Source organism: Benincasa hispida, chromosome 9 (genome assembly GCF_009727055.1).
Source record: "Benincasa hispida cultivar B227 chromosome 9, ASM972705v1, whole genome shotgun sequence".
In the NCBI taxonomy this organism is placed as follows: domain Eukaryota; kingdom Viridiplantae; phylum Streptophyta; class Magnoliopsida; order Cucurbitales; family Cucurbitaceae; genus Benincasa; species Benincasa hispida.
In genome coordinates, this window is record NC_052357.1 from 36,980,461 (window position 1) to 37,006,445 (window position 25,985).

The window sequence follows — 25,985 nt, forward strand, 5'->3', positions numbered from 1 at the left end:
ATACTTGACAAGAATTTTGTTAATATACGATGCCTGAGACAAAGCTAATGTTTTGTTCTTATGATCCCTTATAATTTGGATCCTTAGAACATACCGAGCTTCACCCAAATCTTTCATTTGGAACTGAACAGCTAACCATTCCTTAATTTTGGAAAATCTACATCATTCCCAATGAGTATGTATCATCCACATATAACACCAAGAAAGCCATTGAACCGTTAATGATCTTTTTATAAACACAAGGTTTATCGACATTTTAATTAAAGCCATAGGTTTTGACTGCAATGTCAAACCTCATGTTCCAAGATCTAGATGTTTGTTTTAATCCATAGATGGACCGATTGAGCTTGCAAACTTTTTGCTCTTGACCTTGTACTATGAATCATTCTGGTTGAGTCATGTAGATTCAAAAAGTTAATGTCCATTTTTCATATCTCATAGTCATAATATGTGACAATAGACAAGAGAATCCGAATAGATTTTATCATAGCAACAAGAGAGAAGGTTTCTTCATAATCCACTCCCTTAACCTAGGTATAACCCTTTGCTACTAATCTAGTCTTGAAGGTTTGCACCTTTCGATCTATATCTCTTTTCCTCTTGTAGATCCACTTGCAACCTATAGGTTTTACCCTATCAGGTTTTGCCCATTCATCTTTGTCAACATCTTTCATTGTCTTCTTGTAAGACACAGATCCTCAACATCATCATTAATGATGTTTTGGGCTTCTTTTAAACCCACGTAGCGAACAAGTGGGTTCATAATCCTCCCACCATGTCGATGAAATCTCAACTCTTGAGATGGATTAGTTTGACTAGACGAACCAACATCAACAACTCTTGTTGATGTACTAGCCTCTTCAACAACTCTTGTTGAAGTTTCAATAGTATTTTCAGAAATTTTTCTTAAAACTATTTTGCTTTGTAGTTTCTGGTTCCTCATGTGGTCTTCCTCCAAGAATGTAGCGTTTGTCGATACAAACACTTTATTCTCATTTGGATCAAAGAAGTACCCACCTCTCGTTTTTTTGGGATAGCCAAATAGGCATACTTTCAAACGAGGTTCCAACTTTTGGGATTTGTCATAAGCACATGGGCTGGACATCTCCAAATTCTGAAGTGGCATACCTTTACGGCCTCTCTACAACTCCAAAGGTGTTTCAGAAATATTCTTTGATGGAACGTTGTTCAAAATGTAAACAACAATCTCCACTGCAAATCCCAGAACGAGTAAAAAAGTTGAGCAATACTCATCATAGACCGAACCATGTCTAACAGGGTTCTATTTCTCATTTTCGATACACCATTCTGCTGCGGTATACCAGAAGCTGAGAGTTAGAACGTTATTCCATGTTCTATCATATAGTTCTAGAATCTTAAGTCCATATACTCTCTACCACGATCAGATCGTAGTGTTTTTATCTTTTTACCTAACAAGTTTTCAACCTTAGTCTTATATTCCTTAAACTTTTCAAGTGCTTCAGACTTGTGTTGCATTAGATATAGATACCCGTATCTTGAATATTAACTTATATAAGAGATGAAACTCTCCTCTTGCTTTACATTCATCAGACCACAGGGGTCTAAATGTATAGGTTCCATGGCTTCTTTGGCTCTATAACCTTTTCCAGTAAAAGATTGCTTTTTCATCTTGTCTTCAAGGCATGACTCACATACATGTAAAGAATTTTCTTTTAAATTATTTGGAAGTCCATTTTTCACCAATATCTCAATCCTATTGAGATTAATGTGACCTAACCTTAGATGCCAAAGGTGGGTATTTTCTTTAGGAGAAATCCTTGGTCTCTTAGGTTGTCGTACTGAATATTTCAGTATTTAAGACAACCTTTGTAACTAACGACCTTAGTACATATAAGTTACTTTCTTTTGAAGCAAATCCTATCTTTATTCCATTTTTTAAAATAAACACTTTACTTCCAGAGAAGAAGAGAGAATAATTTTGCTCAATCAAACAAGAAACAAATATTAAATTCCTTTTCATATTAGGAACTACATATATGTCATCTAATAACATATATAGTTTCTTGTCCAAAAGTAACTTAAGCCTACCTATGACAACAGTTGAAACAGCCTCACCAGTACCATCTCGAAGAGTCATTCCCCAACTTTCAATTGTCTCCAGGAATTAAATCCCTGAAGGAAGAATATACGTGATTAGTAGCCCTTGAATTAACTATCCAGTCAGAATAATGCCTATACTAAGCACGACTCCAAGACGACAAGTGGGAAAAATCTCAACATACCTTCAAGGATTTTTACCCAAACACAACAAAGTATGCGAAAAATGGGAAAATCTCGAAAAACTAACTATACACATTCTATCGTATCGCTTTAAGGAGAGCCATGAGTAGCCTTAACACAATCTATCTCTATAACGATATTATTTTTTCACCAAAAAATACAACAAACTTTGAGAAAAATGAGAGACAACAGGAAAAATGAAAATCGCAATTGAGACACCCATTGCATTAGTACATGATAGATATGATCGTCACTAATGCGATACATTATAAAAAAATATAATTCATACATTTGTGACGGACAGAAACACTTTGAAATGGGTCACTCGGGTAAAAACATGTTCTTCCATTCCTTCCCTCTCTTTTTACAATCTTCGGGAAGATAAAAATGAGAAATATTTGTAAATTCATCATTACTTGCTGAAAAAAAGATGTACAGAGGGTTCATATAAACTTGATCCTATTATTTTCTTCTGAAAATGCATTTATGGATCTGCAGATGATGTCAGTTTGTCTTCAACTTTTGGCAAAAAAAAGCAATTTAATGACTTCTCATTTGTCCCAAATCTTAATGAAATTTGGATTTTAAGTTCTTGTAAAAAAATGGTTGCTATATTCGGATCCTCGATGGATGAATAATCGTTTCATGTTTTTACAAAGTATTACAAGCTATTGTTGAGATTTTGACAAACATGTGGCATACCATCCAAGCTACAAACAACAATAGTTTTCAAACTTTTTGAAAAGTCAACCATCAATACAACTTTTCAAAGTTGAGGGCTATCGAAACCAAGACCATAGTCTAAGAGTATTTTGCATAGTTTAGGCTATTTTAATCTTTGTATCTTCAAAATTGAACAATCAGGTTCATAATTGGTTAAAAATCTCATCAAGAATCACTACACAATTGAACTAAGAAAACGAAGTTGGCACACTTCCCAACAACAAAATCAAGTTAAGTCTAAATATCACAAGATTTTTAACATATGAAACTAAATGGTAAAATTTTCAATAGTACAAAAACAAATCATCACGGAGAGAAATACAAACACCAAATGTTACAATAGTTTTAAAAAAAAAAAAAAAAAAGGACAAAGGATGTTCTAACCCACCCCTTCTTAAAGACAATATACAGAGAGGAAAAACAATTCAGACAAAAGGAACACTGCCCCTTAAAGCACACACAATAGTAAAGAGATTGAGCTGACCAAACAATGGTGTCTTTTGTTTTTGCAGAGCTGCCAGCAAAATGTTGTATTCTGATAACATGATGAAACAAAGTAACAGATTACAGGAAGCAACTCAAGGGTCAGAATCAAGGCCACATCAAAGTTGAATGGACCCTACAATCTCCTTCAAGATAGGTAATATAAACTTCGTATTTCAAGTCGCATTCGAACTGTATGTAGGATTGGAATTTTGGAGGCTGTGGCATAAATGGTGCTAGGCAACAAACAATTTTGGTCTTTTCTACTGCCTAATTTCTACACATTCAAATATACAGCTTACTGCCGATCAACAACTGGAATTCTATTATACCGATTAATGAGGTGATGTTTGGTTGCTAAAGTTGCTCCTCTTTCTAATGAACATCTCTTCTCACCATGGCCTCCCTTTCCCTCCTAATCGACGTGCCAGCTCAAAATCCTTTTTCACTGAATGGAAAGAACGGAAAAGGATAACATTCAGAGGATCAATAAACAACTTGGAAGATAGCAGAAAATAAAGATCTATAGAGTGAGGCAGACACTTGGTACCTAGCACGGTTCATAATTATGTTTGAGAGTATTATTTTGTCCATTGTCCAACTATTTTATCAGTCGAAAGTACTGATTATTGAATCCAGGAGCGTTCTTCAGTTCTAATGTTCAAATATGAAATGAAAGAAAAGAAACAAGCATGATAATCTAAAATGAGTTGAAAAGAAAGTTATCAATCATTTCCCAACACAAGCAATCTAAAGAAGCATACTATTTCGAGCCAAAAGAAGTAAACTCTTAGTCCACATGCTCACTTTTGGATCTTTGACCATTGTATAGAAACATCAAATTTCATCAACTAAACCTAATTCAAACAGAAAGGTTAGCTGTTTTCCCCCCAATTGAGTGCCTTACCTTTAATTTGAATCTTAGAGTTCTAGTTTCAAAAGTTACATCGATCATCAAATTCAAGCAAAACAAAACCTCAACTTTTCATGCTATGAAAAGTATCATATATTTTCATTAAACATTCTTGCATTTTCTTTTTCCTGCTAATCCTTTTCAGATAAAAACTTCGAGTAACCAAACAAAAGTATTGTACAGTGACTCATGTACTCTTGAATCACACAATAGATTTCAATATTACTGGTTTTCTCGAAAATAATCTTTTGATAGTGCAACAGATAATATCACCCAAAATGGAGGAGAAAGCTGGTGCAGTGGGTATGAGACTATGCTACTGTTTAAGTAAAGCACAAAACTTTCTGTCAAAATGGAATACGGTTTCAACGAACATGGGTGGGCCTAGTTACCCTTTGTTAAAATTTGTTACCGAAACTTATGTCAAACTAAATTATTGTTTTGTCGACATATTTGGACACACGAGTATGCCAATAGGAAAAAAAATGGATTTTGCTTATGGTGGGTTAGATTTTAAGAATAAACGAGTTGGATCTCGTGTGGCAATATGAGTCTGAATATCTTAACAAAACAATAATTTATAATGATCCATCATTTTTTTTTCCTTAACAAACAATGGCAACTTTGTTTAACAGATGACCTAATTGAGAATTTTTAAAACATGAACGGTAGGATTGAGAACTTTGAAAGATAAAAGGATCAAATTGAGGATTGCTTAGGAGATTAGAGACTATTTTTTATATTTTTCCTAAAATAATAAAAGGTTAAAATATCATATTGGTCCCTATATTTTGGATTTTGTTTCATTTTGATTCTTATACTTTCAAGTGTCTAATTTTCGTCCATCTATTTTCCCTAAATCTTGTACTTTCAATAAATCTTAAATTCAGTCTTTTGAATTTCTTTTTTTTAAAAAAAAATCAAAATTGGTTAAATAATAATAATATAATTTTCATGCAAGAAAAGACATCGTGACAATTTGTAACGGGGATGCTTATAAAGACTAATGTACTTTGGGAAAAAGTCAACAAGACATTGACTAAATTTAGGATTTAATTCATTGAAAATAGTACCGGACCTAAAATTGGACAATCAAAAGTACAAAGACCAAAATGGAAGAAAACTCAAAATACTTCTACCAAAATGGTATTTTAACCCTCAAAGTGAGCTTGGCTTATTGATATTAGCATACACTCCGATCCAAGAGGTCGGATGTTCAAAATTTGTATTTTAAACTAAATAATACTGACAGAAAAGTAGCTTAGTTTCCATAATCAAAATTGGAACTAAACTCAAACAAGTAAGGATTGACTTACTGATAGTTACACGCTTGGCATGAATAGCACACAGCATGGTATCTTCAAATAGATGAACCAAAAAATCTTCTGCCGCCTACAGATGAGAGATGCAAGCAGTTTAATGGTACAATTTTACTTGATCTTAAGAAAACTTAACCAAAAGCAGATTTCGACAAAATACATTTAGAATTCATAGAAACATGGGATAAAAATGTGATATTGCACTACAAAACCTGAATCTCGGTAAGATGTTTATTGCAAGAAAAATAATATATATTTTATATGCAACAGCAAAAACGGAAGAAACTAACTCAAAAAGGAAATTATAACAACATAATTGCACATAGTAGTGAATAAATATTGTGTAATCAACTCACTCCTAATATCTTGTAATAACACCAAGTATTTAAGCCAAATGCTACAGGCAATGGGATAGAAATATAACAACGAGTCAATGATCAATTACAAACAGGATGAGGATAAATTAAGATTAAAAAAAGATAGACAACAGGATAAAGCTTGTTAACATACTTTAAATACTCGTAGATAAAAGATCAAGGGAAAATATTATTATGATCGAAATCAAAACTTCAAAAGAAACATGAGAAGGTTTGATGTTTTCACCTTGTTCCCATCTTTAAGAAACAACATGATTCAACTTTCAAGTTATTAAATGGAAATAGAATTCACAGTTAAAGATAACATAAAGTCTGAAACAAGGTGAGAACAAGATACGCTTAAAATTCAAAAGTAAACTGCGCAAGTCGAGAGGCACAAAGTTATGACACAAACAAACAGTTGCTTTACACCAGTAGTTGCAAGACAATAAAGTAAAACCACCGACATTGCTATGTTTCTCAATAGAAAAGTTTGGGAAACAAAAGTATTTTCAAAGTATTAAGCCACAGCATCAATTTTTTTTAATATAAATCAAGAATTAAACAATAGCTGGTGAGGAAACACACACACGCACACTCACACAACAAAGAGCATTTTTTAAATTATAATCTTGAAACACTGAATGTCATTGCCAAAAACAATGTAGTATAAAGGAAGAGAAGCTGCTTCCCACTATAGGCAAAGTGGAAGACACAACTCATATTAGTGTAGACAGATAAAGCAAGGCTCACTCAACCAAACCATAGAAAAGAAGCAATTACTTCCTGAAGAGCTACTAAAGCTTCAGCTTGCCAACGCGTAATCTGTGGAGCCAACTGGTAGCTTACTTCTTTCACCTACAGGGTTTATTATAACCGTCATATGATCGAATTTCAAAAGCAATACATGTAAAGTAATTACAAAATGAGCATGTATTATGTTCTTACTCTTTAAGAACTCAACTAATAAAGCCCCATTTGAGGACAAGGGGATTCTTTTTGATGAGCTGGTTATCAGGCTCTTATGTGGAACATTTGGCTAGAGAAAAGAATTTTGTGAATGGCAGAAGGGTTGGGGTTCAGCAGATTTCAATGCCGTAGCATGGGTTTCAACTACTATTTGTGATATTCTCCCTTTGTTTTCATTACATATGTGTAAATATATATTTATATCCATGAGTGGCTAACTTAGATTGCACACTTTGATCAATCTCATGAGACCACCTTACCCTCAAATATTTTAAATGTCAAGAAACTCACAGAATTTTGTCCTAGGCAGGTAGCATCTATAATACATATACTAGGTAGGTGGGCTCCAGTATTTTTATAGTTCCTTATTTCTTGATTGAAGTTCTATTTCCTTCAAAAGAAATAGTCTCAGAAATGTATATAGTGAACTCTTATAAAATATAATATATGCACCAAGACTACTGTCATGGCAAAGAAGCAGACATCTCAATATGAGACCAGAAACATGAAAGATTGGCTATCAAAATAATCGCATAGCATATTCAACTGCATTAAGACCATTTTATAACTGTAAGTACAATAAACTAGGTTACAAATACTTGGCTGTAGGGAGTATGAACCCAAATATAGGACTTTTCTCTTGAATGTTTTTTCTCATATTTGAATTTTCATTTCTCCTGAGTTTCTGTACTGGCCATTTCTGTTACCTAGAAATCAAGAGGCTCAATATATTTGGCTCCTTATATCAATTACTGAAAGTATTAAGTATACATGCAAGTGGGGATGATCATACAAAACTGACTGCCTGCTGTCGGTTTGGCCGGTTTTGGTCGTTTGGCACAGTTTTTTGGATTGCTTTGCTCACCTCAACATGCAAGGATGTCCTTATATCCACATGAACAAGAGGAAAAAAGAAAGGAAAAAGAAAAAAAAAAGAACCTTACTGCTCGGATGAAACAGCTAGCTGGAATTAGTAGATTCCATGATTTCTGGAGACTCCGAATTTCCCTCAATGCCACCGTTCCTGGTCTGAAGCGTTTTTTTTTCTTTGTTGTCCTCAATGGTGAGCCTAGATTAAAAAGTTTTAAGTAATAAAAAAAACAGAAAAAAGAGCATGCAGCACAGAATAAACCAGTAGAAGAAGCAAATGCAAAAGGCCTAGCTATCACGAAAATCAAAATGTTCTTGATACAAAGGTGAAGAAAAGTCTGAACAAAAGAACTCACTTTGAGCTTGCTCCACATTTTGTGTTCTTCCGCTAAGTGGCTATCAATTTCAAGGAAAGAATAATAGTTAGCCAATTGTACAATGTAGTTGAAGCAAACCAAAAAAAAGTAAGAAAGTATAAATATATTTATTGAAAGATAAGGAGAAAGAAAAGAGACAAGACAAAGCTCACGTGGAAAACCCTAACACAAGGAGAAAAAACCACGATAGAGAAGTTTTATTATTTAATGTCATACTTACAAGAGATCCCAACCTCAGATATAAATAGAATGAGGAGAAACCCTAATTTAGTAGGCATAAAGTAAAAAGACAAATATGCTCTTAGGGCTAAAACACCATATTTCAACACTCCCCCTCAAGTTGGGGTGTAGATATCAGCAAGACCCAACTTGCTAACACAAGCTTCAAACGTCTATCTCGGTAATCCTTTGGTAAGAACATCTGCGACCTGTTGGCCTGAAGGAACATAAGGAATACAAATAACGCTGTGGTCTAACTTTTCTTTAATAAAGTATTTGTCAATCTCAACATGTTTGGTTCTATCATGTTGTACTGGATTGTTGGCAATATTGATGGCAGCCTTATTATCACAATACAATTTCATGGGACCCGGACTGTCCTGGTGAAGATCAGACAAAACTTTCTATAACCATATTTCTTCACACTCCTAGGCTCATAGCTCTATACTCTGCCTCAACACTACTCTTGGCAACTACACCCTATTTTTTACTCCACCAGGTCACCAAATTTCCCTATACAAAAATACAATATCCCGAGGTTGACTTTCTATCGGTCACTGATCTTGCCCAATCTGAGTCAGTATATGCTTCGATGCTTTGTGTGTCATATTTTCTGAAAACTAAGCCCTTTCCTGGGGTGGATTTCAAATATCTCAGAATTCGAGTAATTGCTTCCATGTGTTCCTCATACGAACTTTGCATGAACTGATTTACCACACTCACATCATATGAAATATCAGGTCTAGTATGAGATAGGTAAATCAATTTTTCCACGAGCCGTTGATACCTCTCTTTATTTACAGGAACTCCTTCCATAGCATTTTTCAGTTTGTCATTGACTTCAATAGGAGTGTCAACAGGTCTACATCCAGTCATTCCCGTTTCCTTTAACAAGTCCAAAGTATATTTCTGTTGAGATATTCTTGCTTTCAATCTTGCCACTTCCATCCCAAGAAAATATCTCATACTGCCAAGATCTCTGATCTCAAATTCACCTACCATCCTTTGTTTTAGCTTAACAATCTCTGTCGTATCATCTCCTGACAAAATGATACCATCGACATAAATCACTGAAACAGCAATCTTCCCTGAAAGTGATCTTTTGGTGAATAAGGTATGATCAGAATGCCCTTGAACAAACCCTTGGGATTTAACAAACATCGTGAATCTATCGAACCACGTTCTAGGAGACTGTTTCAACCCATATAAGGACTTTCTAAGTTTGCAAACATGGTTCCCGAATTTAGCTTTGGAACCCGGAGGAGGACTCACGTAAACCTATTCTTCTAACTCACCATTCGGGAAGGCATTTTTTACATCCAGTTGATGTAGAGGCCAATCCTTATTCACAGCAACAGACAGAAGAACTTGGATCTTGTTGAGCTTAGCCACTGGGGAAAAAGTTTCTGAATAGTCAATCCCATACATTTGAGTGAACTCTTTAGCAACTAACCTCGCCTTATATCTTTCGAGTGTTCCGTCAAATCTATACTTCACTGTGAACACCCATTTGCATCCAACTGTTTTGTGACCTTTAGAGAGGCCCACTAGATCCCAAGTCTTGTTCGCTTCGAGGGCTCTCATTTCTTCCATTATTGCCACTTTCCACTCAGGAACCTCCATGGCTGTGTGCACACTGGTAGGTATTGCTAGAGCATCCAATTGGGTAGTAAAGGCTTTAAAACTAGGAGACAAGTTACTATAGGTCAGAAAACTGTGCATAGGGTACTTTGTGCATGACATGGTTCCTTTCCTGAGAGCAATTGGCAAATCAAGAGTGGTATCATAATTGCCAGTTTTCTTCGGCCTCTTTCCAATAACAGGGTACTGACTCTGCTCGAACTCCTGAGACAATTCTTCATCCTCCTGAAGATCTTCCAACACCTCATTACCTTTCAGCATCTCATTACCACCTGTAGTTTTAACCTTCTCTAAGCTAGTCTCACCATCTTCTACACGCCCAGACTTTTCTTCAAGGACATTCTCTTAAACAACAAAATCTTGAAATTGAGTTGGTTCCGATTCTTGGACAGTTTCCAATGGAACAACAAGGGTTTCCTGGGTTTCCTTTATGAGATTATTCCTATAATATGTTATCCAGGGCACTTGTCTAGTAGGGAGGACAAACAACGAAATATCTGGACCAGATTCGGGACTAGGTAGACCAGGGACATTTATATCCGAACTAGGTTCAGTGACATTTGTATCAGAACTAGGTTCAAGGTTGAAATTAATAGGTACGGAGTATGTGAAACTGTTAGTCTCTTCACTCATGGTCTCCCCCTGAAGATGACTAACGGGAAAAAATGGTTTATCTTCAAGGAACGTGACATCCATAGTGACAAAGTACTTCCTGGAAGATGGGCGGAAACATTTATAACCTCGCTGATGAAGGGGGTACCCGACAAACACACACTTTTGAGCTTGTGGGGAAAACTTAGTCCGGTGAGGACCGTGAGTGTGTACGAAAGTTGTACACCCAAACACACGAAGAGGAACCTCAGGGATAAGACACATGGACTGGCAGGATTCTTTAAAACACTCAAGGGGTGTTTGAAACTTGAGAACGTGTGAAGGCATCCTATTAATGAGATGGGCTGCAGTAAGAACTGCATCTCCCTATAGGTATGATGGAAGAGACACCGGAATCATCAAGGATCGAGCAACTTCAATGAGATGGCGATTTTTTCGTTCAGTCCGTTTTGTTGTGGAGTGTAAACACAAGAATTTTGATGGATAATTCCTTTTGAAGTCAGGACTTCTCGAAAGGTGTGATTGACGAACTCACGTCCATTGTCACTCCGAAGAACGGCAATCTTCGTATTAAACTGAGTTAAGACAGTGGTGTACAATTGTTGGAAGATAGACCCGATCTCAAACTTATCAGTAAGGAGATACACCCATGTAAGTCGGGTATGATCATCGATAAACGTGACAAACCATTGTTTACCGAACAAGGTAGAGATGTTTGAAGGGCCCCAAATATCAGTGTGGATTAGGTGGAAAGGCTTGGTAGGTTTATAAGGCTGAGAAACAAAAGAAACACGAGGCTGTTTAGCACAAATACAGACATCACAAGACAAAAAAGAAATATTCACATTATGGAATAAATGGGGAAACAAATATCTCATATATTGAAAACTTGGATGTCCAAGACGAAAATGCCACAATAAATAATCTTTTTCAGACATAGTAAATGAAGAAAAAAGACTAGTCCTAAACAAATTCCTGGAGGAAGCATCTTCAGAAAGGAAATAGAGGCCTCCTGTCATATCGGGCAGTGCCAATCACCATCCCCGAGCTCAAGTCCTGAAACAAAGCAACATCTAGTGAGAAGACGACTCTACAGTTCAAATCTTTTGTTATTTTACTTATGGATGACAGGTTGTAAGAAATTTTTGGCACATGTAGTACATTCTGTAGGATTAATCCCTGAAACGGTGACAAACGGCCTTTTCCAGCAACATGGGCGAAGGACCCATCTGCAACTCGAATCCTCTCATTTCCAGCACTCGAATAATACGAGAGGAATTGATCAGATGAGCCAGTCAAGTGATCGGTCGCTCCTGAATCTAGAATCCATAATTCATTCCCTTCAACAAAGAAACTAAAAGACTGAGGAGTACCTGACTGAGCAACTGTTCCGATCCCTACGGTACCTGAATCACCCGGGTTGGTCACCTGAGGTTATGTCTGAGGTTGTATGACCCCATCAACAGATTCACTCACAAGAGCACGGCCAAACTTCAATTTGTCATTTGGAGGGCGACGTTTGCCATTAGGAGGCCGACCATGCAGTTTCTAGCACTGATCCTTCATGTGCCACGATTTTTTGCAATGCTCACATCTTGGGGGTGTTTTGCCATTCTACTTGTCACCATCCGATCCAAAGGATTTCACCCTAAAGGCAGTTGACTCCACAGTGGTAACAGCAGAGCCATTCATCGCACTCGATCTATCTTCTTCCAATCGAACCTCTGAACAGACCTCCATGAGAGACGATATCGACTTTTGCCCTAGTATTCGACTCCAAACCGTATCAAATTTTGGGTGCAATCCCGCAAGAAAGTCATACACATGATCAATCTCTTCTATCTTCGAGTACTGAATTTCGTCATGTGGGCAGTTCCAAATGATCTCCCGACACAAATCCATCTCTTGCCATAATAAAGACATCTTGTTGAAGTATGACGCTACATCCATGCTCCCTTGTTGCACTCATGGACTTGTTTACGTAGAGTATACAGGCGAGATGCGTTCTGCCTTCTAGAATATAACCTTCGGACTACATCCCAAATATCTCGTGTAGTGGCTGAATAGAGTAGGGATTTTCAATATGTGGTTCCATGCTGCTAAGTTTCCTATAGTCCTAGATAAAAGATTAGCACACTCTTGGGGACATTGTTACGAATCCTCTCCCTTCCAGACACGCTCTTAGAGATCCCCAGGGCTTGGTCGTGGTATTTCTCTGCTCAAGTACCCAAATTTATGGCGCCCTTCAAAGACCATTTTAACTGTTTGGGACTAGGAGAAGTAATTCTGGCCATTCAGCTTCTCTCCTGTGATCATCCTTGCAGAGTTTCCTATAGTCCCAAATAAAAGATTAGCAATAGGAAGAGTAGGAAACATTGTTACCGGATTTTCTGAATAGATTGGAAGACTGGAAGAATCATGGCCATTTAGTTTTACCCTAAAAGTGGCTATTTGTTGTTGGAGATTAGCCAATTGCTGTTGGAGTTCCCCATGAGATTCAGATCTTGAATGTCTTTGTCCATAGGGAATGGAATTCTCTCCCATGGAGTCACCCCTTCGATACTGTAGCTGAACCGGGTATACGTGTGGGAGGTACTGTCCACCATGTTGCTGCGGAATAGATGCTACTGTCGAAGCTCCAACAGGCGCGATCGGGTATTGCCTAGGTTGGGCACTGCTTCCAGACGACTACGAGGTTGGATAGTGAGGGGAAGGCTCGGCGATCGGTTGGCTGTTGCTGGACGCGAAGGCTTCAATCTGACCTGACCTGACCCGACTGCTGGAATCACCTCGATCGACGGTTGCTGCGGCTGGGAGGTGTGCGACACCTTGGCTGGAACAAGACCACCAGCCATCTGGATGACCCGCGATCCGGCTGGATTGAGGAAGCTTAGCGGCGCAGTTCCAGAGGCTACAGCAGATCCGACTGGGTTGAAGAAATTTGGCGGCATCATTCCAATCGATGGTTGTTGTTGTGTCGGGTTCAAAACCGTCCGGAGATATACCTATCCACAGCTGCTTGAATCATGGCCATATTAGTCATGTCTGCCATTGTTCCCTCACCTACCAAGTTTGATGACTGAATTTCTTCTATCGAGGCTAGGGTTTCATCACCTTGCTCTGATACCATATTGAAAGATAAAGAGAAAGAAAAGAGACAAGACAAGGCATACGTGGAAAACCCTAACACTAGGAGAAAAAACCATGATAGAGAAGTTTTATTATTTAATGTCATACTTACAAGAGACCTCAACCTCAGATATAAATAGAATGAGGGGAAACCCTAATTTAGTAGGCATAAAGTAAAAAGACAAATATGCCCTTAGGGCTAAAGCACCATATTTCAATAATATTTGATCATAAAATTATCTAGAAGATACAAATATAAAGCTCCCTACCACCAATAGCCTTTAAAAATGAAACTTGTAGCAACTCCAAACCCTATAATTAGCACATCTATTTGAGAAGTTGTTTTCCTCTTGTACTCTAGTAGGAGGCTGCATCAGCCAATATACTAGATGGAAAATTATGGAAAAGTCTTCCTTTCTAGGAGGAAACAAAATAATATCAAACTACATTGAAATGTGTTAAATCACCAATTGACCCAAAAACTTAAGCTAAGGGATGAACGTTTGATATTATATCATCTAACACTCCCTCTCACGTGTGGGCTTGAAATATGTAGAAGATCCAACAAGTTGAAATCAATATTAATTGAGGAGAAAATAACATTGCAGGGGTTTGAATATAGAACCTCTTGAGCCACATGCTTAATATCTTGGTTAAATCATCAATTGACCAAAAAGCTTAAGCTGATAGGTAAAGATAAATTTGATATTATATCATCTAACAAAATGTAAAGGATGAAAATTTACAAGGTAAACCAAGTGTTCAAGGTACTTGGACTCTCTCTCTCTTGAGATATCTTTCAAGCCCTAAATCAATCACTACAATCATCCCTACATCTTCCCTTCCCACTCTTTTTATTTATAATAGTATAACAAGCCCCCAAACTAATTAGTAGTATACCCTTAATAGCATTCCTATCACTTTCCAATCAGGACATCCCTCCAATCTAGTCCAATTGATAGTTGTGGTAGACATAAGAGGTCCCCAAATCAAATCCAAATTGTTATATGGGACCAAGTCCCCCATATCATGGGTTGCAAAAGTTACATCTTCACAATTAGAAACTTGTTAGGCAATCATTAGTTTTCTTTTATTTACGTAGAGAAAAGAGAATTATATAGTTCACAGACTTTAGGGAATTTTTTAGTTTTCTATCTCCAGAGGGACATTCATTTGATGATCGGGGAGTTCTTCCTCCATCCGCCTTTCAAAGAGAAAGGTTGTTTTTTGCAGTTTGTGGGGGTGTGAGCTTTGTTGTGGAATATTTGAGGGGAGAGGAACAACAGAGTGTTTCAAGGTGTGGATAGGGACCCTTGTAAAGTTTGGTCCTTGGTAAGGTTATATGTTTTTTTTTGGGCTTTGGTTTCAAAGACTTTTTGTAATTATTCTCTGGGCAATATCTTAGTTAGTTGGAAACCTTTTCTGTTCCTGCGGGCTTGGTTTATTTTGTATGCCCTTGTATTCTTTATTTTTCTATATATAATAATATAAAAAAAAAATTGTCTTCCCTTTCTATATGCTATTTACCATTAGTAACTAACCCTGCATATCAATTTATCCCATTAATGCCTTCCTTATTCCCAAGTGTACCCTTCATTTGATAAGTAAAGCGGATTGGAGGGATAATTTGTCTATCAAAACCTTGTCACAAGTTTGGGATGCCTGATGCAACAGCAAACATCCCAACCAGACAACATACTTCTACAAGTGAAACCTTCAACTTAGAAGAGGCACGTAACCCAAGCTCTATATTACTCTTGCCACAAAGAACATAGTGGCAGAAATTGATAGGGCCAAAATTTAATAATTTATTCTCGAAATTCAACTATTCTATCATGAAGATGAAAAGAAAGAGTCTACGGTATTAAAAATGGAAAATAATGACAGCATTCTCATTTTCCAAAATTCTTAAGCCACCAAATCTGCTAAAACCAGACTTCACAAAACAAACCCATAACCTGAGATCTTCCCGACATCTTTCCATCATACATAGCCAAAGAAAATACAAACGTTGCAACCATTCATGGAAGTCACAAAACAAGAAGCAAAACCTAAACATTAAACAGAAAGCGAGAAAGAGATACCGTCGAAGGCGCAGCTGGGGAAGACTGTGCAGCTCCGGTACCTATGATTTGACAAACAAAACGAGAAGCTGTAAGAAACAAGGGGAAAGCCAAAGAAAAAACAAAATCAAAAGCTCAATACATTCAAAACATTTCCATGGACAAAACCATTACCAATCCAAAAAAAAAAAGGTTCAATTAATCCAAATTACTGCGTGTATGCAGAAGAGAGAGAGAGAGAGACCTGATGGCATGCGATTGGACTTCCTTTGGGGTGGATGCCTCGCTCGCGCCATTGATTCGAAGTTCAAAGCAGTAGCGGGAGAGATGATTTAGGCAGGAATGGAGCTCTCTGTTTCAATTTTTGGCAAAAGTGGGTGATTTCAAAGAGAGCTAATAAAAACACACCTTCCCGCTAGTATATTTCGGCAAAAGGGATAAGAAACATAAATAAAAAGGGGAATTACGTAAAACTTTTTAAATAGTTGAAATAGTCATATTTGAAAATTATTTATTTGTGCGACACTTTTGTAAATATGACTTTGAATTTTGTTGTTCAATAAAATTTTGTCATATTTAATTTTAAAAAGTTAAGGCCCCGTTTGATAATAATTTTATTTTTTATTTTTATTTTTTAAAATTAAGTCTATATCGTCCATATTTTTTACCATGATTTGCATCTTCTTAAGTACAATTATTGAATTCTTAGTCAAGTTTAAAAAAAAAACCAACTTTCTGAAAGCTACTTTTTTAGTTATCAAAATTTGGCTTGTTTTGAAATCATAGGTGAAAGGTAGATAACAAAGGAAGAAATTTGGAGGTGGAAGTAGTGTCCATAGGCTTACTTTTCAAAAACAAAATGGTTACCAAACGGGCCTAAAATATCTCGTTTCAAAATGGGGTAATCGAGAATTAAACAAAAGGCCATATAAACTTTACCAAAAACCTGGGAAAAACATCTTACCTACGAAATCCAAGAATCCGGTGAAGAGCGGCGGCACGAACGACCAAGAGTAGCAGCGATAACACTATGTGGAAAATAGATCTTAGAGAGAGAATAAAGACAGAGATGGAAGAAAGGCTTATCGACGTGTGATTGCGTAACTGGACGAACGTCAAATAGAGGTGTAATTGTTGGAGTTGACTTAAATTTCGTGGATTTAGTAGTTTGTAAATTTTGTACACGAATTATTTATTTAATAAAATAAGATGTTATTTTATTCGACATTTAGTTTGCATTAACCCAATCCAATAGACTAAGATCCAAAGTTATTTTATGTAACTTAAACATGTATGTGGTTAACATACAGGTGGATCATGTTTAAGTAATAACCTAAATGGACTGTAGTATATAGATAAGGTTGGATATCTTATCCTGGTGAAACTATGCATGCGGCCCACTTTGTAATTGTTACAATAGTTGTAAAGTATTACATATGATTTGATACTAATCGTTCATGTGAAAATTTGTGAGTTGGGTATCCTATACAAAGAGTTTGTATAAGGCCAGACTATGAAATGATTAGTCTCTCTTTATAACGTCGTTACTTGAAGAGATTAACACTTCAATAGGATGACCATTGGTGACTCGACCTTAATTCTAAGTGAGTTGTGAACTTTTGCCTATGAGGGCAATCTTTTGATCTGTATGGGTGAGAGTGGTTAGATACGCTAACTCAATAAGCCTACATTTGGGGATTTATCCGAATAGGGAGCTGGGAACATAGCTACACAAGATGAAATTCACTCCTTCTCATTTTTATGGTAAGTAGATGGATTGCTCCCTTAATAGTTGATTCCTGGTCTTAAACAATGAGACATCACCCTCTCACTAGCCTGAGAGGGATTAGTTTATAGTTGGACTATAAAATATTTGTTCATTAGAGGAATAAATGATAATTAAGGAGTTAGATGTAACTACAGGGGATAAAACGGTAATTTGATCCAACTATAGTTACAAGCGATTCGTGAAGGGTTGACTTACTGTTGATTGATTATATATGTAAAACTCTTAGGTTTGAGAAAGAATCAGAATACTCTATTCATTCATCAAAGATATGAATATATACAAGTGTACAAAGCATAGAAAAGGAGAATATCACAATATTTACAAGAATAGAAAACCCTAACAATAGACTTATAACACTCCCCCTCAAGTTGGCCAACTTATTACATAGATAATCTATACGTCTTTCATCCAATGCTTCCGTGAAGATATCTCCTAATTGTTCTCCAGTCTTCACATATCCTGTAGATATCAATCGTTGTTGAATTTTCTCACGTACAAAATGGCAATCAACTTCAATATGTTTAGTCCTTTCATGAAATACTGGATTAGACGCAATATGAAGTGCTGCTTGATTATCACACCACAACTTTGTCGGTGTGGCGATTTCAAATCCCAACTCAACAAGAAGTTGATATATCCAAATCAATTCATAGACAGATTATGCCATTACTCTATATTCTGATTCCACACTTGAACGTGACACCACATTTTGCTTCTTACTCTTCCAAGAAATCAAATTACTACCAACAAAAACACAATACCCCGAGGTTGATCTTCTGTCTTCTTTAGATCCTGCCCAATCGGCGTCTGAGAAACATTCAATATTAGTATGACCATAATCCTTATTTAATAAACCACGCTCGGGAGCAACCTTCAGATAACAAAGAATCTGTTCCAATGCATCCCAATGATCAACTGTAGGGCATGACATGTACTGACTCACAATACTTACTGAATAGGCTATGTCGAGTCAAGTCACTGTAAGGTAATTAAGTTTTCCCACTAACCTCCTATATCTTTCAGGATCTTTTAGCAATTCTCCATTTTTTGTGAGTTGTAAGTTGGGCATCATTAGGGTACTACATGACTTAGCCCCTAGCTTTCCTGTTTCAGTCAACAAGTCAAGTACATATTTTCTCTATGATAATAGTATCATATTTTCTCTATGATAATAGTATTCCTTTCTTGCTTCTTATTACCTCAATTCCTAAGAAGTATTTCAACATGCGAAAATCTTTTGTATGGAATTGACTATGAAGAAAGGTCTTTAGAGAATAGATACCTAAAGTATCATCACCAGTAATCACAATATCATCCACATATACGACTAACAAGATGACACCACCCTCAGATCTCTTAAAAAAGACCGAATCATCTGACGTGCTCTTCCATATTCCAAAGCTTTCAATCACCTGACTAAATTTATCAAACCAAGCTCGTGGACTCTGGTTTAATCCATACGAGGATTTACGAAGGCGACACACAGTTCTATTCTCCCCCTGAGCAACAAACCCTAGTGGTTGCTTCATATACACCTCTTCTTGAAGAGCACCATGAAGAAATGCATTTTTAATATCAAGCTGATGTAAGAACCAATGATTGGTTGAAGCTAATGAAATAAACAACCTCACAGATGCCATTTTTGCTATAGGAGAAAAAGTATTAGCATAGTCAATGCTATAAGTTTATGCGTAGCCTTTCATACAAGGTGCACTTTTAACCGAGCAATAGAACCATTAGGATTGACTTTAACTGCAAACACCTATTTGTAACCGATAGCCTTCTTTCTTACAGGGAAAGAAACTAAATCCCAAGTACAATTATCATCTAAGACAGTTATCTCCTCCACCATTGTGGCACACCAACCAGGATGAAACAAAGCCTCATGAACAATTTTAGGGATGGATACAGACTCTAAGGATGCAATGAATAAACATGTGGAAGGCGACAAATGGTTATATGAAACAAAAGAGGAAATAGGATGAGCACATGTATGTTTACCTTTACGAAGAGCAATAGGAAGATCATCACTCGTTTCAGGATCCAATGACGAAGAAGACTCTGGTACAAGGCATGGAACTGATGGAGGTTGTCGTCGAGTATAGACTTTAATGATGGGTGGAAGAGTAGAGGTAGCCACAGGTAGAGATGAATCAGGAAGAGGATCGGAAGGAGACATAACTGTGTAGACAAGGAAATTATCCTCTAATTTCTTATGCTCCCCCTGACTCTTATTCAAAGAGAAAGATGGTGATGAAAAAAATAGGGTATGTTAAAAAAACGTGACATCAGGAAAGACGAAATATTTATTTAGACTAGGACAATAACACCGATACCCCTTTTGAACACGAGAATAACCAAGAAAAATACATTTTAAGTACTTTGGATCCAACTTGGTATGCTGAGGTCGAACATCCCAAACAAAGCAGGTACACAAAATATTTTGGGTGGAATGGGAAACAAAGTACGAAAAGGTATCTCACCTTAAGAATGGAAGAGGGCATGCGATTTATTAAGAAACAAGTTGTGGAAACAACATCAGCCCAAAAGGATTTTGAAACATGCATCTGAAACATCAAAGCTCTAATTATCTCAAGGAGATGACAATTCTTTCATTCTGCAACCCCATTTTGAGATGAAGTATCAACACAAGAAGATTGATGAAGAATGCCATGGACATCTAAATAATACTTGAGCGTATGAGAGAAATATTCTTTAGCATTATCACTCTGTAGGATTTTAAGAGCACCACTAAATTGAGTTTGAATTTCAACATGGAAGTTATGAAAATGAGAAAGTAACTCAGAACGACTTTTCATTAAATATAACCACGTAACACGAGAATAGTTATCGACAAATGTAATAAAATACCTAAACCCTCCTTTGGACTCAACAGGACATGGACCCCAAACATCAGAATGGACTAATTCAAAAGAAGCACTGACTCGTTTATTAACTCGAGGATACAAACTCAAACGATGAAATTTAGCAAACTGACATGACTCACAATCTAAAGAAGACAAATGTTGAAGTCGTTGACGAAGACTATTCAACACAGAAATAGACAGATGACCCAAATGACAATGCTCTTCAAAGGGAGATGACACATTTGAGCATGTGATGGCCGTAGGTGTTTGTGGTTCAAAGATGTAAAGACCTCCAAATTCACGCCCTTTATCAATAGTCTGCTTCGTCGTAAGATCCTAAAATAAGCAATAACCAGGAAAAAAGAAGACACAACAATGAAGATCACGAGTGAGTTTACTAACCGAAATCAAACTAAACGAGAAATATGGTAAATTTAAAATCGATGACTAAGAAATTGATTTAGTAAGATGGACAGTTCCTGATCCTAAAACATAAGTGAAGGTTCCATCAACTATAGTGACATTATGTGAAGAGGTAGATGTATAAAGGTTAGAATATAAACTAGGGTTACCTGTCATATGATCTATAGTGCCAGAGTCAATGACCCATTTTGATGTGGAGGAAAGAAGGCATCTAGAAATGTCACCTGTCTCTGTGATGGTCGTAATGGGAGTAGAAGATGATGCCCTTAATGACTCTTGATATTACTGAAATTTAGCAAAATCCTCTGCAGAAATCGTAATTGACTTGTCAAGATTATCAGGAGTAGAGGCGATATGTGCAGAGGATGATGGCATCCTTTGACCCTTATTCATCAATCTTCTGCATTCACGCTTCATATGGCCAGGTTTATGACAATAATAGTAAACAACACCTCCTGGATTTGATCTTTGGTTATTGGGATGAACTTTGGAGCTATTTGATTCAACCCTCTTATTACCTCTATAATCATTTGTGTGCCCAATCAAAGCACTACTAGAATCAGATGACGTAACTGCTTGTGTCTTCTCGGTACGAAGTATTCGAATGTAAGCTTCTTCCAACGATGAGATATTTGAGCTTGACAACACTTGATCTTTGGCCATTTCATATTTAGGTGCAAGACATACTAAAAAGCTCATGATAAACAACTTTTCACGTAAAGCCATCAGAGCTTTTGGATTCGTGCTAATTGGCATCAAGACATTGAATTCCACGCATGTATTTTTAACCTCCATAAAGTAGCTTGTAAGAGGTTTTTCTCCTTGATCAGGTTGATATAGAGTCTTATAAACATCAAACACTCTATTAATATTCTCTTTCCCTGAATAAAGGAAATCCAAATATTTCAATAGTTCCTTGACTAATTTGCAGTGATTTACTAGTTCAACGATTTCACGGTTAATAGAATTCTTGATTTGTAGAAGCATTCTTGAATCGTCTCGCCACTAAATATTTTTATTAGCATCAATTAGTGGCTCTTCTGTGATGTGATCATCCATCTCTATGCTCCTACTAAAGTGGCGAACATTTGATCTCCATGAATAGTAGTTGAATCCATTCAACTTATGTTCAGTTACTTTTGACACCATAGGAATGATCTCAGACATGACTACTGGTTTCTTATCAGCCATTACCTAAAAAAATAGACACCAGACAGCAGAGAATCAAACCCTAATTTACTGAAGAGATGTCTTTACAAGCAATGAGTATATCTATATATCCCAAACAAACACACCACCAAGAAAAGTCAACAAAAACTGGGAAACACACAGAAGACGAACCAAAATAAATGATGCACGCACTGACGCGTCGACCGACGGCAGAATGAACAAGCAGCACGTGAGCCCCACGCGCTGGTCAAATGGAGTTCGGACTTTGGGGTTTTGTAGATCAGTGGTTGGGCTCTTCGACAGACTGGGTGGTGTAAAAAAACTAGCTTTTTTTTTTTTTACGATGACTGTGAGTAAAAGTGTAAACTCACCTCTCCACAAAACTCTAAACGTATCACAAATAGGTTCTAAATTCTTAAACCCTAAGATTCACAAAACTCTAAGTTTGTTTAGAGAGCTCTGATACCATGTAAAACTTTTAAGCTTAAGAGAGAATCAGAATATTTTATTCATTCACCAAAGATATGAATATATACTAGTGTACAAAGCATAGAAAAGGAAAATATCACAAAATATTTACAAGAATAGAATGGAAAGCCCTAACAATAGAATTATAACAATATCCATAGACACAAAAATATATCTACAATGCAAAGAGTGCAGTTGTGAATCTTTAGTGGAGTTACCTACAGTTAATGAATGTTGATTAATTTAATTAAAGAGTTTAATTAATTAATCCCGTATCATTTAAGCTTCTAATCTGTAGGTTCATGAGTTCCCTTGCTAGCTCATTGGGTTAAAAATAAGTATCAATTAATTTTGGCTTAATCTGAACTGTTCAAATTAAATAAGAAAATTAATTGTATAAGATACACTTAATATAATGTATATAGATACATTATAATATAAAATTAATTTTGAATGAGATTCAAAGTTATACTTTATAATAAAAGAGATAAATATTTGAATAAGATTCAAATATTATTTATATAAATGAGATTCATATGAAACTATAAGTTAAAATTAATATGAATGAGATTCATATTAAAAATATAGATTATATGAGAGAACGTGGTCTGAATATGATTCAAAGATATTGAATATGTGATATTAAATAGTTTATTATTAAATGTTAGTTAATCAACATTAATATTGAAGGAACTCTTATACAAGAGTACCTTTGAGAGTGACAAAATTACCACATTTACATCCAAACATAAAAATATACATCAAACTATAAATTATCGACATGCTTAAAGATTAATAAATAAGAGACCAAGAAAACTTACCAGTTGTAGACACTCTTCACAGCAAAAATCTCGTTCTCTCCACGAACGGAAGCTTTCGCTCTCACTGGAATGACAAGCTATCGTTCACCAAAAGTCTGATCGTTTACCAGAAATGATCTCTACACAAACAATGAAGAATAGGGACGATACCACTACTTGGAACCTTTAATATTCTCGGAGTGAGCATCCAAAAAGTGGGCTCTGTCAGATTTGGTAGAGGGGAGGAGGAAAAGAGATCGTATACAACGATCAAGTAAGTGGGAGAAGGTTGCATCTATCGTATAGACAAAGTGCTTGATCGTTTAGGTGAAGTACACAGGAATAGGTAAGCGATCATCTATACGATCGTTTAGTAAAAGCTCAACGCTAAGCGATCGTTTAGGAAAAGATAGGTGATCATTTAGAAAGAAGCACGTGGGTGTAAGCGATCGTCTAGTAAACTCAAGCTATTGTATAGTCTCTGATTTACTAAGTGATAAGCAGCTAACACCTTTGTGAGCAATTAACTGCGTTCTCTACAAAATGAAAACAATTTTCATTTTATTCTTCAGTTATGAAAACCGAATGGAACTTTCCACTAACTCACATTTACAGAGAAAACGGTAGCCAATTATCCCATAATTGTCTAATTAATAAAATAATAAATATAATTATATTATATTCATTAACCTATAATATAATATCATATATCAACCATATTGTTTTCTTCTCCACTAGATATAAAACATATTTATATCCATTTTCCTCCAAATTAATGTATCTCTTACATAAAGTCAATCATATCATATATAATTAACCAATTCAATCACATCATATATAATTGAACTTCCTCTTGTCAATTTGAACATTTCAAACTGACCCAAAAACTGATTCTTAACTTGAATCCAAGCTACCAAGGGGACCTTATGAACCTATGGCTCGAAGCTCCAATGGTACGTGAATAGCTGACTAAACTCTTTAGCCACGAGATTCACCATCCGTTAACTGCCAGGTATTCCACTAAAGACCGATAGCTGAACTCTTCTTACCACATATACATTTTTGTGTCCATTGGATATAACCAATCATTAGTACGATAACCCTTCACAGATGATCGTAAGTTCAATACGGTCAATTTATCGTTTTTCCCCTGTAGTTACAACTTACTCCTTAAGTACCACTGATCCCTCTAATGAATAATACAACATAGTCCTACTATGTGTGAACACCTCTTGGACCATGAGAAGATGTGTGGTGCCACATCGTTCAAGCCCCCGGGATCAGCCTTTAAGAGAGCAATCTATCTACTTACCCCTGCTTCTGGGAACGAGTGAATTCCATTTTTTGTAGCTGAGTTCCCAGCTCCCAAATCAGACGAATCCCCAAAGTGGTAGGTTTGAGTCGGCAACCTGGCCACTCGCACCCATGTAAATCAAAGGACCGCCCTCAATGGCGGGAGTTCCCAACTCACTCAGGATTGAGGTCATGTTACTTATGGTCATCCTAGTGAAGTGAAGTCTTTATAATGAACGACGTTATATAACGAGACATTAACATTTCGTGGTTAGGTCTTATATAAACTATTTGTATAGGACATTCTCGCTTGCATGTCCCCACATGAATGATCAAGACCAGACCATTTGTAGCAAGTCACAACACTTGTAACTATTCTACAAAGTGGGCCGCATCTGTAAAGTTACCAAGATAAGGTTTCCCTCAAATTTCCATATACTACAAACCATTTTGGTTGTCACTTAAGACATGATCCACTTGTATGTCACCACATACATGCTTAAGTTACATGATGACAACTAGGGATTTTAGTTTATTGGTTTATGGTAAAGCAAATAAAACATCAAATGTACAAAGTCAAGAAGTGAAGTAAATATCATATATTATACATCACAAGCGTTCGTACAAAATGTGTTTACAAATTACAGGACACGAGACTTTAGGGCATCATCCCCAACAATCTCCCACTTTTCCTAAAGCGAGTGGGGTGTACAAAAACTAGTACAAAACAATAAACTAGGCACTAAGGCCCAATATAATAAAATCTCCCACTTGCCCTAGTCTAGCTGCGGTCAGTCCTGTAGACCCATGCTTTGAAGGTGACCCTCAAACACTAGCCGTCAGAGGCTTCATAAACGGGTTAGCAACGTTGTGCTCCGAAGCGATCTTCGTGACGATCACGTCCCTTCGATGCACTATCTCGTGGATCATGTGATAGCCTTAATATTCAAAAATTTGACTTTGAATTCGAAGAAAAATTGAAGGGTTTCAGATTCATGAGCTCTGGCGAAGGTCAAAATTGTTTCAACATGGGAAAATCATAAAATTCAAAAATGTTGACGTTTTTGGTTTAAAGTCTTTGATTGACCAAATGACTATTTTGGCCTTTGCCTATAGTTAGTGAGGGAAGATACACTTTTGTTGGATAATCCACAACAAATATGGCTCGGTGGTTGGCTTATAGTGGGGAATTAAGCCCACTAGATTTCGGAATATAGGTGTTGGCGTGTTTTTTCATGA

The 25,985-nt window shown here is 36.5% G+C and overlaps 1 protein-coding gene across 2 annotated transcripts; it reads right to left on the minus strand.

Annotated features, from left to right (window-relative positions):
- Positions 1-3,247: 3,247 nt before the first annotated feature.
- Positions 3,248-16,356, minus strand: LOC120085008 (histone H3-like centromeric protein HTR12). 2 transcript variants are annotated; one of them, XR_005483789.1, is made up of 8 exons: positions 16,181-16,356; positions 15,958-15,998; positions 8,252-8,291; positions 7,970-8,094; positions 6,840-6,914; positions 5,698-5,773; positions 4,019-4,122; positions 3,248-3,916 (listed from the first exon to the last, which is right to left on the minus strand). XR_005483789.1 is itself a non-coding variant. In XM_039040824.1 (7 exons), the coding sequence occupies exons 1-7, from the start codon at positions 16,230-16,232 to the stop codon at positions 3,861-3,863; spliced, it is 465 nt and encodes a 154-aa protein (XP_038896752.1). In that variant the 5' UTR covers positions 16,233-16,356; the 3' UTR covers positions 3,260-3,860. The 2 variants fall into 2 exon arrangements, 1 of the variants encoding a protein (XP_038896752.1); XM_039040824.1 differs by lacking the exon at positions 4,019-4,122 and having other exon boundaries at positions 3,260-3,916.
- Between the last annotated feature and the right edge of the window lie 9,629 nt (positions 16,357-25,985).